The sequence below is a fragment of the Sipha flava genome, unplaced genomic scaffold, assembly GCF_003268045.1.
Source record: "Sipha flava isolate LNK unplaced genomic scaffold, YSA_version1 410_pilon_pilon, whole genome shotgun sequence".
In the NCBI taxonomy this organism is placed as follows: domain Eukaryota; kingdom Metazoa; phylum Arthropoda; class Insecta; order Hemiptera; family Aphididae; genus Sipha; species Sipha flava.
Window position 1 is genome coordinate 212 of NW_020273129.1, and position 17,379 is coordinate 17,590.

Here is a 17,379-nt window from a genome sequence, read left to right on the forward strand (position 1 = left end):
GCTTAATATTTTATTCATATAATTATCATAGTATATTATTATTATATTATTATTATAACATTATATGATTTAGTACATAATTTGAAAATAATTATTTTATGGAGTTATTTTATGAATAAAATCCATCCGCCTGTTTTTTGTTGATGAAAAATGTTCGATGACCTTTTTATTGAATTCCATATCTTCTGAAATCATTTCACTTTCAATACTAAGAATAGATAAAGCGTTAAGTCTGTCTTCTCCCATGGTACTTCGCAAACAAGTTTTAATTCTTTTTAACGTCGAAAATCCGCGTTCAGCTTCCGACAATGTCATCGGAATGACGACTAATAGTTTAAGTAATTTAAGTACTTCCTTAAATAAATCGTTCATATTATTTGATATTATATAGTTAATTGTAGAAATAATTCCTTTTAGCAAGCAAAAATCATCACGGCTATAAATAACCTCAAGTTCAGTTCTTAAACGTTCTTTTGTAAAGAAAGGATAGCAATTTATAGTTTTTTGTAAATGATCAATTGGAAATTTGTTATTAAATTTTGGGTAGTACTCATTTTGAAAGAGCAACGCTGTAGTTAGATGTTTGTTAAAACTAAAACGACTTTTTGCTTGAGTTATTAAAATATCACATACTTCTAAAGCAATAATTCTTTTTGTAATATTTGGGTCTTCGCTAGTTTTTCTTTTATTTGAATGTATTATGTCTGATTGGTTTAAAACGGTTGAACAAATTGATGACATATTATCACGTATTTTATTTATTTCATTTATAAATAAATTTACCGAGTTATTTGCTTGAACAGGGTCTGTTTTTCTAGCTTGGACAGAACTATACAGTCAACATGTGGCATAATTTTATGAAAAATATTCAGCCAAAAAATAAAATCAGTATCTTCTAGGAGCCTTTTAATACCAGTGGCTTGATTAATTGTTTTAGCTTGTAAAGATACTAAAGATGTTTCAATTATTTTATCCATACAAATAATCAAGTCTTCCCTGTGTTCAAAAACAGTATTAACGGTTCTTATATTAAAGTTCCATCGAGTCTGTACTGCTCTTGGCAAACGAACACCGACTACTTCATCTAACACTGATACCCTCTGTGGCGAATGAGAAAAAAACACTGGTAGTTTAGATAAATTAGAAAAAAATACACGAACTTGCTTATTTTTTGAAATTGATTGTATCATTATTAGATTCAATTGGTGAGCATAACAGTGAATAAGAAAGGCGAATGGATACTTTTCTTTTATCTTCACATTAACACCACCTTTTTGGCCACTCATAACCGCTGCACCGTCGTATGACTGAGCAATCAATTTATTAGGCGATTTTTCCAGAAGTGGATCAATTAAACCAAAAATAGTTTGTGATAATGCTTCGGCATTATGTCCATTTGGATTCTCAAAACCCCAAAACCGCTCAACAGGTCGACCTTGTACTTCATATCTAATAATAAGAACCAACTGAAAGATATTTGAAATATCAGTAGTTTCATCAACAATTATGGAAATAAATTCTGACTGTTCAATTTCATTTACTATTTTATTTCGACATACTGACAGAATAGAATCCAATAATCATTTTGAATTGTTTTGGAAGTTCCTTTAAAAACAGTAGATTTTTCAAAATGATCACGCAAACTAGAATCTAAATCAGTACAAAGGTCGAGAATTCCACGAAAAACGCCCTGATTTTTTGAAGATGTTTTTTCATCATGACCTCGTAGTGGTAATTCGTGTTTACCACAGCATTTAATACAATTTAGAATTTTATCTAGAACATAGCGATTTTTATCTACTAACTCGTTATGGCGTTGGCTACCTATTTTATAACCAATATCAATTTGATGTCTTATATCAACTTTGCCTAACAAATTCAAGTTTGTCGCATTGTGAATATGTTTGAATGAATTTTCATGCTTAACAATTTTCGCATTTAGATATTGCAAATCAGTAACTCCTATTTTAGTCCAAGCTGTTTCACCACCAAAAAGTAAACAAGGAAAACAGAAAAGAGCTTGTTTTATTTCACATCCACATAACCATTCATTTTTGATATATAATGCTGGATTAAAATTTCGAAAATATTCACTTTTTCCTTTTTTATATTTTGTCTTTAAATCTTTTAACTCTGGTAAAGGCCTGCCATTATTTTTTATGGTTAATTTTTGTTCGAACGATAGTAAAGAAAATTTAATATTTTTTTAAATTATGAACAGAATTCGACATGTTGAACTAATTAAAATTCAAAACGATCAATTGTATAGGTACTTACATTACGTATTTGCAGTGTACGACAACAATATACATGCTACTAGGTGCAGGTCACAATACAAAATAGAAATTAAAGTAATAATAATTAATAACGATAAGCAACCGACAGCAGCGCTGTTAATTTTAAAAATAAATTACCCAATATATATATAGTAATATATTACTGTATGGACGACGCTATCGGTCGTCCAAACCCGTATAATAACATCGTACAATAAACGTAACCGCACGCACATCATTCCGCGCCTCGCTTATACATACGAACCATACGCCACGACGGACGACGACACTACAGGTCGTCCAAATACGATGCGTATCCATATTATGCGATAAGCTTCTGGTGTCAGAGAAAAACAAAATAATGTAATGTTCGCACACGACAAATGTATTATACCTTTATAAGTTATAACTATAATAATATTATATTTAAAAATTCCAGTTTAAATAAAAATATTTTTTAAAAATCAGAATTAAGATTATACAATAAATTTTCTTATTTTTACTAATTTTAGTAGGAGGTGCGATCGTCCCGTCGTCCAAGCCACGAGCCGCCACTGGATACAATAAATACCACGCCAAAAAAAAAAACCTCGGATAAATCAATCTAACTACGAACAAATTCATACTCTAAGTAATTTTATAATATTATTTAACATTATATTATACTAAGAGTATTATATTATTATTAGGAAATTAAGCACCATATTCTTGAGAAGTTGCTCTTTTTACGAAACTAAACGAACTAAAAAAAAAAAATTACCGGATAATGAATTGAAAATTTTACAAGCGTTTGAATTTTTTATTTTCACAAAACCAAAAGTTTCCGCGATTTCGATTTTACGATGTTAGCTATTTCATTATAACTCAAAAAATAATAATACGATGGTGTTAAAATTTGTATAGAACACTTATAATATGACCATTTTATAAGTATGTTGTGAATTTTAAAATATTTCGAAAATTTTTATAGTATTTATAGGTATTTGAAATTACCTAAAATGAGGATGAATACTATGCTTTTTTATTTAGGTTGTATTATTGTATCTTGTATTATTTATCAATTAATAATTAGTTAATTTTAGCCATATTTCTGGTCAAATATGAAATAGTAAATACGTGTAGGTACACTGCAGACTCGAAAAATAAATTAAAATTGAACAAAAAAACATACCATGGTAAAACCAATATACCTTTCTCGTTTCACTCAAAATCCAAAAAGCATAAAAATTAAAATATTTATAAATATTAAATAGTACAAACTAAGTCAAAATATTGATCCACCACATCCGTAATTTGTATTCGTTTTAATTTTTTTTGTTTTTTTCGTTAGTGACCGTTGTATATGCTTGTATCTCCTATGCAGTCGTGTAATTATCTAAAATTGTAAAATTGTTCTACGTTATTTTTTTAATGTAGGTCCAAACTGCTCATTTGTTTCATCTTCTCCGGTACTAAAAGTATTGACACCGCAACATACATATAAAAATACCACAACAGATAGTAATACACCCGTTAAGAATATTCTCCTACTACGAAAAATTGGGTGTCAAATTTAATTAGTCTTCCAAATGTTAATACTGTGCCAATAAAAAAAACCCGTAATAATACAAGCAACCCGGATAATTTGATTGTTCAAAATAATAAGTTAAGAAAAAATTGAATCAAAATGAGAAGATTATTAAAACAAAAACGTTATATTATTCAAAGTCTCAAGGATTCAAAAAAAAGCAACAAACTAAAAAAATTGAATCAAAAAAAATTTTTGAGATGACTAAATTTCCATCAGTGAACTCAAAGGCTCTAACAACAATGCAAATACTACACAAAACACGTAAACCATGGACACCTAGGGAAAAAAAAGTTGCTCTATCTATTTATTATAAATCACCTTCAACATATAAATACATGCGCCGAAACGGCATTATATTACCTGGAGAAAGTACTGTTCGTCATTGGCTAAATTCTATTAAATATTCCACTGGATTTTCCGTCGAGTACATGGAGCAAATTAAATTAAAGGTTTCCGAATTCAATTATTCAGAAAAAAAATGTGTTATCCTTCTTGACGAGATATCAATCATGAAATGCATAGAATACAACAAAACTTTAGATGTTATTGAAGGATTTGAAGATATAGGAACTTTAGGCCGAAGTGACAATATTTGTTCTCATGCTTTGGTCGTTATGCTACGTGGTCTTTATGCAAATTGGAAGTTTCCTCTTTGTTATTTTTTTACGGGAAGTGGTATTAAAGGCGATAATCTGGTTCTTATTATAAAAGAGTGCGTACAAAAAATTATTGATTTGGGTTTGATGGCCACTTGCATAGTTTGTGATCAAGGTACTCAAAATCGTCGAATGTACACACTTCTTAAAGGGACCGAAGAAAATCCACACACAATAATATCTGGACAAAAAATATTTTTGATTTATGATTTACCTCACCTTATAAAAAGTGTATGAAACAATTTACTGAACGGTGATTTCAAATTTGATAATACCAAACTTGCATCTATGAAAGACATAATAAAAACATATGAAATTGATATTAAGAACAAATCACGTGCAATGCCTAAAATCACATCAACACATTTGGCTCCAAATCCATTTCAAAAAATGTCTTGCAAATTGGCTATTCAGCTTTTAAGTCACTCAGTTTCGGCGTCAATAAAAACATGTTTAACAACAGAAGAACTCAAATCACATTCGGCCATTGATACAGCTGAATTTATTGATAAAGTCAATAACATGTTCGACTCGGGGAATAGTAAAAATCTATATGATCTCAATCCAAACCGGAGACCAATTAGTAGTCATAACCCACAAGTATTGGAAAATTTAAATACGGCTAAAAAATTATTTCAGAATGCGGTCAAAATATGTCACAAAACAAACAAATCTAGTGTGCCTCCTTGTTTCACTGGGGTAATTTGGACTGTATCTGCGATTTTCCAACTATACGAAAATGAAAAAATAGATAAAAAACATTGTTATACAGAAGATGATTATTTTTTAATGACCAATAAGCTAACGCAAGATCCTCTGGAGAATTTATTTTCGATAATACGACAAAAAATGGGTATGTATACAAATTATGTAATTAGTGATAGGTATCAGTTTTTTTTATAAATTATATTTGCATAATTATCAATTATGTATAAGCAATAATTATTAGGTATACTTGCAACAACTTTAGTTTTACAGTTATTATTGTAAAACATGTTTTTTATTTTTATAATGAAAAACTAACAAAAATATATTCCGATATAATTTATGGTACTATCAAGCTATACCTAAATGTATTTTAAAAATTAGTTTTTCATTAAAAATCAATGTATTTACAAAAATTTTGTTATAAATATTTCTAGGTATAACAGAAATCCAACTGCTAGAACTTTTCGTTGTTGTTTTAGCCATATTTGTTCATATAGTCTAATGAAATATTCTACAATATATAATAACTGTGAACCGGATAGTGAGAAGTATATAACTGCTGACGTATTAAAGGAAACAGAAATACCAGAAGAAACAAACTCCAGTATACAGACAGAAGTTCGAGAAACTGATTCAAATTCTAGTTCTAATTCACCATCTTCAATTGTTTCAATAACTTCAGTTATTAAAAAAACTCCAACACTAGAGTCTTGCTCAATTAAATATTTTGCTGGATATTTGGTCAACAAATGTTTGGAAAAATATTCATGTGCAATTTGTCACACTAATTTAACAAAATCTAATTTAAACTTAAATGATGAAGACCAAATTTTAATTTATTTTAAGACATACGATTTCCTAGGACCCACAAAAGGACTTAAAGCGCCATCAGATTTAGTGATAAAAACCACTAAATTATGTTTATACGTATTTGATAAATATTTCAATAAAATTAAAAGTGAACTACAAGTACTAAAACTGAAGTAAACAAAGAAATAATTAAAACATCGCTAAATTTATTCAGTTCTACTCCATCATTGTGTATAGAACATAATAACTATATTATTGAACTACTATTGCGAACCAAAATTTTCAAGCAGTGCAAATGGGAAAATGAAGTGAATACAGGGAAGCACTTTCATAATGCAGCAAAGTTAAGAGTTTTACAAAATAAATAATTTAAAAAATAAATTGTACAAGAATTTTTCATTTTATTTACGTAAGTTGTTAAATATAAAATACTATATGTAATTATTATTTTAATATTCAATATTATTATTTTTATTTGTAACTCGTATAATTATGTATTTTATGTTTGTATTACTGCAGAGTGCCGGTATGTTAAATATCTTGGTAATTATAGTAGATACTAGCACATAGAAATAATATAATAAGAAGAAATACAAACTAGAAAAAATAAATACGACTAAAATAATTTTATTAAATTCGTTCTGGACAAATTTTTCGGATCCGCTTTATTATTATTGTTATTTTTAAACTGATGTACGATGCAATCGACCATCCGACGTGTGGCAACTGACAATATAAAATAAAATTACCCCACGCCATGCGGCCGTACCTTGCCATAATTGCGGCACAACGGCCAAAATAAAATACGATTTTGTTATTAATAAATTCATACCGCTCTCTATCGGAATTTTTTTTTCACGCCACCGAAAAACCGGTCAGTGAGCAATCTATAGTATTTATAATCAATGTTAATACTTATGTATCTTTATTTATATACAATTTTATATTAGCAGTATTGAGTTAAATCTGGATAAAAATTTAGTACATTTATTTTATTCAGATAAATAAATAAAAAAGTATTTTATTTGTACCTAAAATTTTAATTATGGGCATCTACTCATTTAGTCATTTAACATTTTAACATTTTCCATCAAATATATTGCCACAATGTTATTTTTATTTTATTATTTAACACAGAAAAAGCTCTAGTTCTAGTAGTAAGAGTATAAAATAGTAATATATTTTGTTAAGATGTTTCTAAATAATCCAATTTTAGGTATTAAGCATTAAAATTAAAATTAAATTCAATACCTATCTATATAATTTAATATTAATTAACTACATATTATATTAAATTATATTATGTTTCAAATTTATGAAGTTGCTTGCGGACTTCAATTTTATATATCCTGAAAAAATACAAACATTATTCGAAAACTTTCCGATTTATAAAGACAAGATTTTAGAACTTTCTAAAAGTACTTCTACAAATCTAACTTGTACAAATCTTTAAGAATAATAAATTAAAAATGTGGCTCGAAGGATCCAAAGTTGATTGAACAACAAAACAAAATTTGTTTTCAAAATTATTATAGGAGTAAAACTCAAGTCTGTATGTTGGAATTCGTTTAGGTCTATGATTTACAATATTTCGTCATGAAAAAGATTCGTTGTTGGACTTTATGTGACATGTGCATGCGAGTGCGCAACGCTTATTTAGCTCGCCGCCGCCGTCGTGTACGTCGCTAATGAATTATCGGAAATCTAAATATAATAATATGTTCATATAAAAATAAAAATATACTACAATCCGATTATTACCGATAGGCGATAATGACCGAAGATAAAATTATTGCCGCCGTCGCGGACTATATTATTATATTATATTGAGTACATGGCGCTCGCGCATTCACACTCAAATATAATGATTTACATTTACTTTATGTTATTATAATATTAGATGATATTGTCAGCCATCAAGTCGATTATCAGATCTTTATTTTTTAGTGCACCTATAATAGTAGCATATAGTTGTGTAATTATATAGTTATAGTTACACTTAGTTTTTGTAAATCCAAAAATTTTCCAATTTTTTAAAAATGGGAAAATTTAAAAAAAAGTGTTTGTCGAAACGAAAAAAAATGAAAGGCAATGTATTAACTTTCCAAAAGAAAATAATGGAGATATCAAACGACGGCTTAGTTGATTTGTAAGTTAATTTATATTGAATTATTTATTTTAAGTTTTGAGTGAAGCAAGTTTGTGTTATGCAATACAGTATGTCTCAAAAATCCTGTACGACCCCGAGGATATCGACACTAACTCAATATTTTTGAATGAGGTTTTTTCGAAAATAAACCATGGTAAAAATTCCAATTTCAAATTTTTTGTTCAAAAATTTAAAATTGCTTTTGTTAAATTTTCATAATAGCTATTTTTTTTTACTTTTTTCCAAAAGTAAATTAAAAAAGCGTGCTCAAGTGAGTAACGCTTTGCTGTATAGTATGGTCACTACTAATGTATTAAATTTGAAACCAATGATAGGTATCACGATTCTGAACGGAGATGATGATTTATTGTCATCCTAAAATATATTTCCCAGTGGGTGGTGAAAAAATTGGTTTATGTTTTAATGATCTGAATAACCCTAAATTTAAATTATTTTATAATTATTGTAAGCCAAACTTATGGAAAATCTTATATTAAACTTTCAACTCTTAGCTACTTATCGGTATACAAATTTTTTATAAATTTTAATTATAAAATAATTTGCAAATATTCATGATTTTGACGAATTTTTGTCAATATTAGAACTTCAAATGCTATTAAAAAAAATTGTGCCTAGTATTCTTACTTTTTTTTAATCACTATAAGAATAACTAATGAGGAACTTTGTATTATTAATTTTTCAAGTATTTTGACTGTCAAAATTTTTTTATCGATATTTATAAAAAAAAAAAAAACTAAACAAAAACGAATATTACAAATGCCTATAAATAGCATTAAAATAAGTGAAATATTTTGAAAATTAAATTATGTAAAGAAAATGCCAATCTAAATAATTGGTGAAATTTTCAAGTATCTACGAAGTATATACTTTTTGAATAATGACAAATATTTAAAATCGTTTGAGGATAAATCGTTATTGTTACGTGATTTCGTAAAAATTTTAAATTCAGACGCTCATAACATTTTTCCTATAATGACGCTTTGAGTTTTCTCTATAACGTTTTGAAAGAAAACTTATGGAAAACTTAGTGTTAAATTTTTTTAACCTTAGACACAAATAAAACATTTTTTATGAATTTTCAACTACAAAATTACTTTTAAATTGAAGCATTATTTTGACAAGTTTTGCTGTACACAGACACAAAAACAAAAAAACACATATTGAAGAAATCTACAATCTATATATATAATTTTTTTGTATAATAAGTGACAGAAAAAAAAATAAAACAGATAACATGATTCATGGGATTAAGGAGGATACCCAGTGGTAACACCCTATAAATGACAGAATAACAATGAAGAAAAAATATATATATATAAACATTTTTTTTTTTTTTTGGTTTGGAGGTGTTACCTGTTTACGACCTCCAGCACTTATTAAGCTTACTTACTATAGAAGAAGATCTCTACACCATTGCCTTTTAAGTCTACGGCGCGGGTCATTAGGGAGTGTTTTCGTTGATAATTTAGAGATTAGTGGATTTGTATGTTGTTGAAGTTTGTTGTGAAGTCTGGTGTAGTATAGTTTTGAGATTTGGTTAAGATTTTGGATTTTAAGATCTTTGTGGAGGTTATTGTTGGTTAAATACCAGGGTGCAGATGTGACTAGGCGAAGGCATATTGATTGGAATGCTTGGATTGTACGGGTGTTTGAGGGTTTAGCGGCTCCCCATAAGTGAATGCCATAAGTCCATAATGGCCTGAGTAAGGACTTATAGATTAGTAGTTTGGTATTTATATTCATTTTAGATTTAAGTAATGGTCTTAGGAGGTGAAGTCGGGTATTAAGGGCTTTTCGTTTGGCTTTTAGGTGAGGATTCCAGGTAAGTTTACTGTCGAGGATGAGACCAAGATATTTAACTTCTGATTAGGAGGGAATTGAGATGTTGTTCATTGTGACTGAGGGGCAAAAGCCTTTTTTTAGGGTGAATGTAATGAAGGAGGACTTGGATTCATTAATTTTGATCTTCCATCTTTTTGTCCAGAGGTTAATTATGTTGAGGTGTTTTTGTAACATACTAGAAACAGTGATTGGGTTTTCATTGCAGGCCACAATTGCTGTATCATCCGCGTAGGAACCGAGTTCGGTGAAGGAAGTTTTAGGAATGTCATGCGTAAAGATATTGTATAAGAAGGGAGCAATATCGCTGCCTTGGGGAACTCCGGCTAAGATGTTAAAGTAGTTTGAGTGGCTCGAGTTCTGGCGTACGACAAAAGTACGATCGCTCAAATATGATTTAATCAAAAGGAAGTATGGGGCAGGCAGAAATTTTTTAAGTTTGAAAAGTAGGCCATCAAACCAGACTCTATCAAACGCTTGTGCAACGTCTAAAAAGACAGCAGCGCAGTAGTGTTTTTTCTCTAGAGAAACTGAGATGGTGTCAACTACTCTATGGAGTTGGTGAATGGTAGAGTGATTGGGTCTGAATCCAAATTGAGTGTCGGGGATAACTTTTGCCGTAACAGCTAGCGGAATAAGCCTCTTTAATAGGATTTTTTCGAATACTTTAGATAATGTAGGGAGTAAACTTATAGGGCGATAAGAAGTTACTTTTTCGGGAGGTTTGTTGGGTTTTGGAATCATTATTATCTCTGAAAATTTCCAGATTAGGGGGTAATAGGATAAACGCAACATTGCGTTATAAATATAGGAAAGTAATACGATTACTTTTTTGGGTAGGTTTTTGGCAGTACAATTTGTAATTCGATCAAACCCGGGGGCTTTTCTGTTGTGGAGTTTTTTAATAATAAATTCGATTTCACCAGGACTTGTGTGCTTAGCTGGGAGTGAGACGGGTAATGCAGACTCTAAGGAATGTGAGACAATTTGACTTTGAGTGGGATTTAGAGTTATGTCATGTGGAGTGAAAGTTTGAGATAGATGTTGGCCAAATAGGTTTGCTTTTTCTATGTCAGAGACCACCCATGAATTATCTTCTTTACGGAGAGGAGATGAAGTTGAGACAGTTTTTAGGATTTTTTTTGTCGTTTTCCAAAGACAGGAGTTATGAGTTGTTAAGTTTTGGATATATTGTTGATAAGTGACGGAGTTGTGTTGTTGGAGTGCTTTCCTAAGTTTGTTATTTAGTTGGTTGTAAGTATGTTTGTCGATGGGGTATTTGTGCCTTTGCCAACGGGATATTGCTTTTCGTTTTTCTCGGAGAAGATATTTTATATGATTTGGAAGTAGGTTATTGGGGTGAATTGTGGTTGGTGTTGTTGCTAAGTGTGTACATTCTTGGATATCTGAAGTGAGCTTTTGGATAGTATTATCAATGTCTTCGCTTGATTTTAAGGAAGGGTTGAGTTGTGTACGAGTATCGATGAGTTGTTGGAAAGTTGGCCAATCTATTTTTCCAAGATTTTGAGGATTTGTGAAGGAGTTTGAACAGGGAATTTCGAGGTCGAGTATGACTGGTGTGTGGTCGGATGACAGGTCATTTGTGTTGGAGGTAATAGTAATGGAGTTACTTGGTACACTGGCGATGAAGATATCGAGGATATCTGGGCGGCGGTTTTGATGTGTTGGCCAATAGGTGGGGATGATCATTAACTACACGCAAACATACACGCCACGCACGCACGTATTTACAAAATGTCTAAAAATTGCCTATACTCAACTCCTTAAAAATGGTCGGTATGGAATCCCCGTAAGCAGTTGTTCCAAATACTGATTTCTATACCAGTATAGAAGTGTTTAGTAAAGAAATCAATAAAAAAAAGTAATAAAATTATTTAGTATAAAAGTAACAGTAAGTATTTAGTATAGAAGTATGTGGTTCTAAAGCGTAGATTTGTTCTCCGTGTTCCAAATCCAGTTATATCTTTTATAATAATTACGTGAAGATCAAGATTTTCAAAAAAATTTGAATGAGAAATAGTGCATCCATGTTAGAAAAAACAAATCGCTGTACTGATCCTTCTATTCTCGTACACGCTAAAGAAAAATAATTAGAAATATTTAAAAATAATTAAATAGAAATGGACATTCAAGTTAGGGTGAATAGAAATCATAAAATCTATAGCAGACCCTAGTATATTACCGGTTAATGTTTTTATATAATTAAAATAAATTGTTGTAAATAAAAAACTTTTACATTTAAATAATATTTTTTAAGTGGCACACTGCGACGGAAACAACGATGAGGCAGGTAATCTATGTCCAATTTTAATTGTCATATTCTATTTGCGTTTATTAAATATTTTCATTCATACAAATTAATTTTTTTTAATATCTGCCAAGTTAGTTAATTAATAAAAAAATAAATTAAAATAATATAATTATAATTTATTTCTCTTTAATTCTCAAAATAAAATTGATTATTAAAACATTGTAATTATTTTCTTTATTACAGTAAACATCATACTCTTGTTTGGAAATCTACATCTATTGGAAGGTAGATAGAGAAGCCAAGATGGAACCACCAATCCATACTGAGTTTTTCCTTTCTGTAGGAGCAATGATCTTTATTTTCATTGTAGATGGAGCCAAAGTAGTAATTTATTTTTGCATTCGGTCAGTAATGCCTGGGTACATGGTAATACTACCAGATAATACAGTGTTGGAATACAAGTCCTTACGGATACCTACGTCGCACTTCATGATGGAGTTGTATGTAGTTCATGGATATCACAAGCTTCCATTCCTAGGAATGAAAGTTAGAAAAGAGCTTCCGGGTAACGGAATTTTTCATTTCCAATTATAATGACTTGTCCATCAGACAACAAATCATAAGATTTCTCCGATAAGCTGAAGGGAGCAGCAATAGCAATTTCTTATTCAAAGTACAAAGCTACATAGCACAATTTTTCCTTAATGTCATGAACAATTTCTCTCCCGGCTGTTGTTGTAGAACTGTTGCCAAGTTCAGTCAAAATTTTCATAACGTAATCTATTGGATCACGGCCAGCAAGATCCAGACGAAGGAAAGCATGAGGTAAAGCATATCCTTCATAGATTGGAACGATATGAGATACACCGTCCCAATCTATGACGATACCAGTAGTACGACCAGATACATACAATGAAAGTACAGCTTACATGCATTGTAGGATTGTTGAATGTTTCATACATAATCTGGGTCTTATTTACTTTTATAAAATGTTATTTTAGGTCTTTACATTTTTTTAAAAATTGACCACTTACATGAAAAGTGACAAATTTAAATTGTCTTATATTGTCTATATATTTACTCCACAAAAAATATTTTACTCAAAATTGCTTTTTAAATGTTATAATTCATAATTTGAAAGTTTATACTAATAATTTGATTAACATCTAGAACAGCGGTTCTCAAACTTTTTTTTTCGCGTACCACTTGAATATATTATCAGTAATGTATCACTAATAATAGAACCATATAAACTTTACATAATAAAATACATTTATTTTAAACATAAAGGCATTAAAATACTACAATAAAATTACTATTTATTTATTAATAAAAATGTATTTGTGTTTTTAAATTAATAGAAGAGTTAAATATCAAATTTTTAATTTCTGTTCTATCACGGCCTTTCGCGTACCACCTTATAGTCTTTCGCGTACCACTGTTTGAGAACCGTTGATCTAGAATATTGGATCTAACAGACAATAATCCACTCCACTTTTATAACTAACATAGCAAGTTTTTTTATATTGTACCAAATATTTTTTACCTTGTATAAAACTTAAACTTCAATATCTGAATAGCAGAATTTATTTATGTAATTCATAAAAACTTATTGTAGTATTGTTAATTATGAAATTATGAGTTAATAAAAGAAATGTTGATATATATATATGTATAAAAAAATATAAACTCACTAGTGAATATTACTGAACAAACAAATTAATTAATTAGAAATTTAAACTGATCATATTTGTATTTGTTTTTTTTACTAAAATATAATAAAAAATGTCAAATATTTTTCTATTTAATATTATTAATATATATAAAATTACAATCAATTTTGTGAATATTAAATATTACGACTAATTACAAAATGAATAAAAATGCAATTAATTATATTAAAAGCATTAATTTAAAACTATTTGTTGAACATTAAAATATTACAATATTTAAAAAATGTAATTGAAATTTTAATTGCAAGAATAACAATTAAGAAACAGTGGTACATAATTAAATCTAATAATAGTATACTGTTATTGTTTAAAGGAAAAATAAATATTTAACAAAGTAAAAATCAACAATTAAGATGTGGTATAACCATCCGAGCAAATCTAGGAACACTAAATGAAGCAGAATGTACATCTGGTGAATAATACTTAAGTTTATGTTTATCTAGTTCCTCTGTTGTGAAATTGTAAGCTGGCACTTTGAAACAGACATTCTATAATTAAACAATTTCATAACAGTAAAATAAAATTATGTGTAACCTATTTGTCTATGTCATAATACAATAGATAAAATTAATTCTTACCTCATTATCAGTGGCCATAATGAAACTGATATTACCAGTTGGATAAGATGGAATAGATATAGAAGCTAAAGTAACCTTTTTAAAGTTTGCTAAACAATCTTTGGAAAGTTTGATCATTGTAGTTTGATCTTCTTTAATCCAAATTGATCCAGCTTGGGAACATATGATACCTCCAGGTCTTAAAGATTTTTTTAATGACTCAATGTATGTTTTTTGAAATAGTGTTTCATTAGGACCTTAAATAATAAAGTGTATATATATAGTATAATATAACAGTACAATAATAAAGTGCAGTAAAATGCAATTGTTTATAAAGTACGTACCAACAGGATCTGAAGAGTCTGTGATTATAACATCAAATTGCTGGGCATTTCTTTTCATAAACTCAAAACCATCTTCTATATGCAAGGTAACTTTGTCATGTTGAAATCCACAAGCCATAAAAGGCAAATATTGTTCAGAAAGTTTTACTACTCGTTCATCAATTTCCACCACATCAATACTTTTAACTTTAGGATGTTTAACAGCTTCACGAGCTACACCACCATCACCACCACCTACTATTAAAACTCTTTCTGGATTAGGATGACTACACAGGGGTAAGAAACTTATCATTTCTTGATATGAAAACTCATCAAACTCAGTGCACTGGATAATGTTATCCAAAATTAAAGCTTTTCCAAATGATTTACTGTTTAAAAATATTAATTAGTAATTAAAAACACAAAATATTTAAATCTCACAAATACTTACGTTTGCAATACCATGATTTTTTGATATGGTGATTCCTCTTTGTGTAGTACTTTTTCTACTTCTAATGAAAGTCCAGCTCCTGGCCAAGTATCAGACTCGGTGAACCAGCCATCTTGTAAGTAATTCATCGTCGTTCAACTAAATTTCTTAAACATAAGTCTAAAATAATTATTATTGTAAGAATTACAAGTACTTACATATATACCAAGGTAAATTTATGGAAATTATTTATATTTACAGGTTAAATTACCTTAATAATAACTTGTTTTAAATATATAGCCAATGTACACTATTATATTACTCGTATAAACATTTGATTATTGTTTAAACGCAATCGTCAGGAATCATGAGTTTTGACAGCAAATCCCATACGTTACGATTTAATTGATTGTTTGACTATCAAAATGACTAACAAATGCATATATAAACGCTATAACTAGTAGATTTATTGAACGGTGATTATAGGGAGGAACAATTGCATTATTTTTTAAACATTAGCGATGTTTGATTAACATGTGTTTTTTTAAATTTGTTTATCATACTGATAACGGTTTATGATTTTGCCATCGATGATAAAGAAATAAACTATGGACACGATTTGATAATAAATAATTATTAATTATATAGGTAATAATTTATTATTAAGAAAATCGTAACTATCTATAACTTTTTATGAGCGTCTTGTAATGTTTAAACGATGTCATAATCGGGATTCGTGATCACCAGGGCTTGGAATTTGATGCATTTAAATATTTTTCGGGATTCTCTCTGTAATTCTACGTATTATGCAAAAACTGATTACAAATTAATTTTCTTGTATACACAATTGAAATAAAAAAAATTAAGTTCCTAAAGATTTTAAAAATATAAAACTTAATATAACTTGAAATAAAAAATTATTTAGCATTTAAAGAAATACAAATTTAAATACAATAAATTATAAGAAGTGTATATTATTAAATATTTAAAGGATAGTGTAACATGACAACTAGTAACATGAAAAAAAAAGTAGAGGGAATGGAGGAATATGGGTTACCTAGGTAAGAAATCTAATTCCCTCGAAATTAATAATCGAATTTTTAAGGTGGATTCCTTATGATGCGACAGTAGAAGCACAATTCAGTGACGGATTCCTTACAATACAAATGTCGATGCATGAGACGCGTGGCTGCAGTTTAGTCCACCATTCATTCGAGCACATTTCATCTATTAACAAGTTGTATAAGATATTAGGAAAAAAGTACCAAAGAAAAAGTACTCGGAAAAAAAGTATTATATTACAAAATTAAATATTAAAATAATATATAAATATTAATAAAAAATGAATCAAATTTTTCTTATATTATTACCTATATTTAATAAAAACTCTTGCAAAATAATTTAATTTTTATTTAAATGAACACACATTGCTTTTCAAAGATATTAAATTTGTTCTTAATTTTTTTTTTTTTTTACTTGCAAGTTCACAATCTAATCGTGCTTTATCGTGGTGCTATTAATTTATCAGCTAAGAATAGTTCATTAATTTTGATATAGATATCATGGAAAAAATATTGACATTATGATGTATTAAAACATATGAATGAACAATAAGTGTTCTACTATAACACCCAGTGCCGTAACTATATATTATGGGGCTGGTGTGCAAATATGAACTTGGGACCTAAATATTTTTTTAAAAAAGTATTAACCTACTATAAATAAAATATGTTAACTGGTGTTTATATTATGGAAGGTAGTCTATTGGATCTTTGATTTTAACTGTCTTAACATTTTTATAGATGTAATTCAATAGTTTTTTCAAATTATAATTAAGTTAAGTTAGATGTAGAACTATGGTATGGACACAATTTTTTGTATAGATTTACAGAGCAGCTATTGGTATTATAGTTTTAAACAATTTTAAATTTAATTTAAATTATAATTTTAAAATTTGCAAAATTTAATAAATTGTATAAATAAAGCACAATCACAACAACTGTCAATAAAAAATATAAACAGAATAATTCTGTTG

At 28.7% G+C, this 17,379-nt stretch overlaps 2 protein-coding genes and 1 pseudogene across 4 annotated transcripts; all 3 read right to left on the reverse strand.

Annotated features, from left to right (window-relative positions):
• Window positions 1-779: 779 nt before the first annotated feature.
• Window positions 780-2,312, reverse strand: LOC112688875. The gene is made up of 4 exons (XM_025562283.1): window positions 2,278-2,312; window positions 1,560-2,144; window positions 1,161-1,449; window positions 780-1,100 (listed from the first exon to the last, which is right to left on the reverse strand). Exons 1-4 carry the CDS (start codon window positions 2,310-2,312, stop codon window positions 780-782), a joined length of 1,230 nt encoding a protein of 409 aa, XP_025418068.1.
• Window positions 2,313-12,557: 10,245 nt separating this feature from the next.
• LOC112688879 lies at window positions 12,558-13,266 on the reverse strand (annotated as a pseudogene).
• Window positions 13,267-14,232: 966 nt separating this feature from the next.
• LOC112688878 (spermidine synthase-like) lies at window positions 14,233-15,888 on the reverse strand. 3 transcript variants are annotated; one of them, XM_025562289.1, is made up of 5 exons: window positions 15,616-15,888; window positions 15,366-15,503; window positions 14,936-15,303; window positions 14,613-14,848; window positions 14,233-14,522 (listed from the first exon to the last, which is right to left on the reverse strand). In XM_025562289.1, exons 2-5 carry the CDS (start codon window positions 15,491-15,493, stop codon window positions 14,376-14,378), a joined length of 879 nt encoding a protein of 292 aa, XP_025418074.1. In that variant the 5' UTR covers window positions 15,494-15,503; window positions 15,616-15,888; the 3' UTR covers window positions 14,233-14,375. The 3 variants fall into 3 exon arrangements, with proteins under 3 accessions (XP_025418074.1, XP_025418073.1, XP_025418072.1); XM_025562288.1 differs by having other exon boundaries at window positions 14,234-14,522; window positions 15,366-15,511; XM_025562287.1 differs by having other exon boundaries at window positions 14,234-14,522; window positions 15,366-15,524.
• Window positions 15,889-17,379: the final 1,491 nt, after the last annotated feature.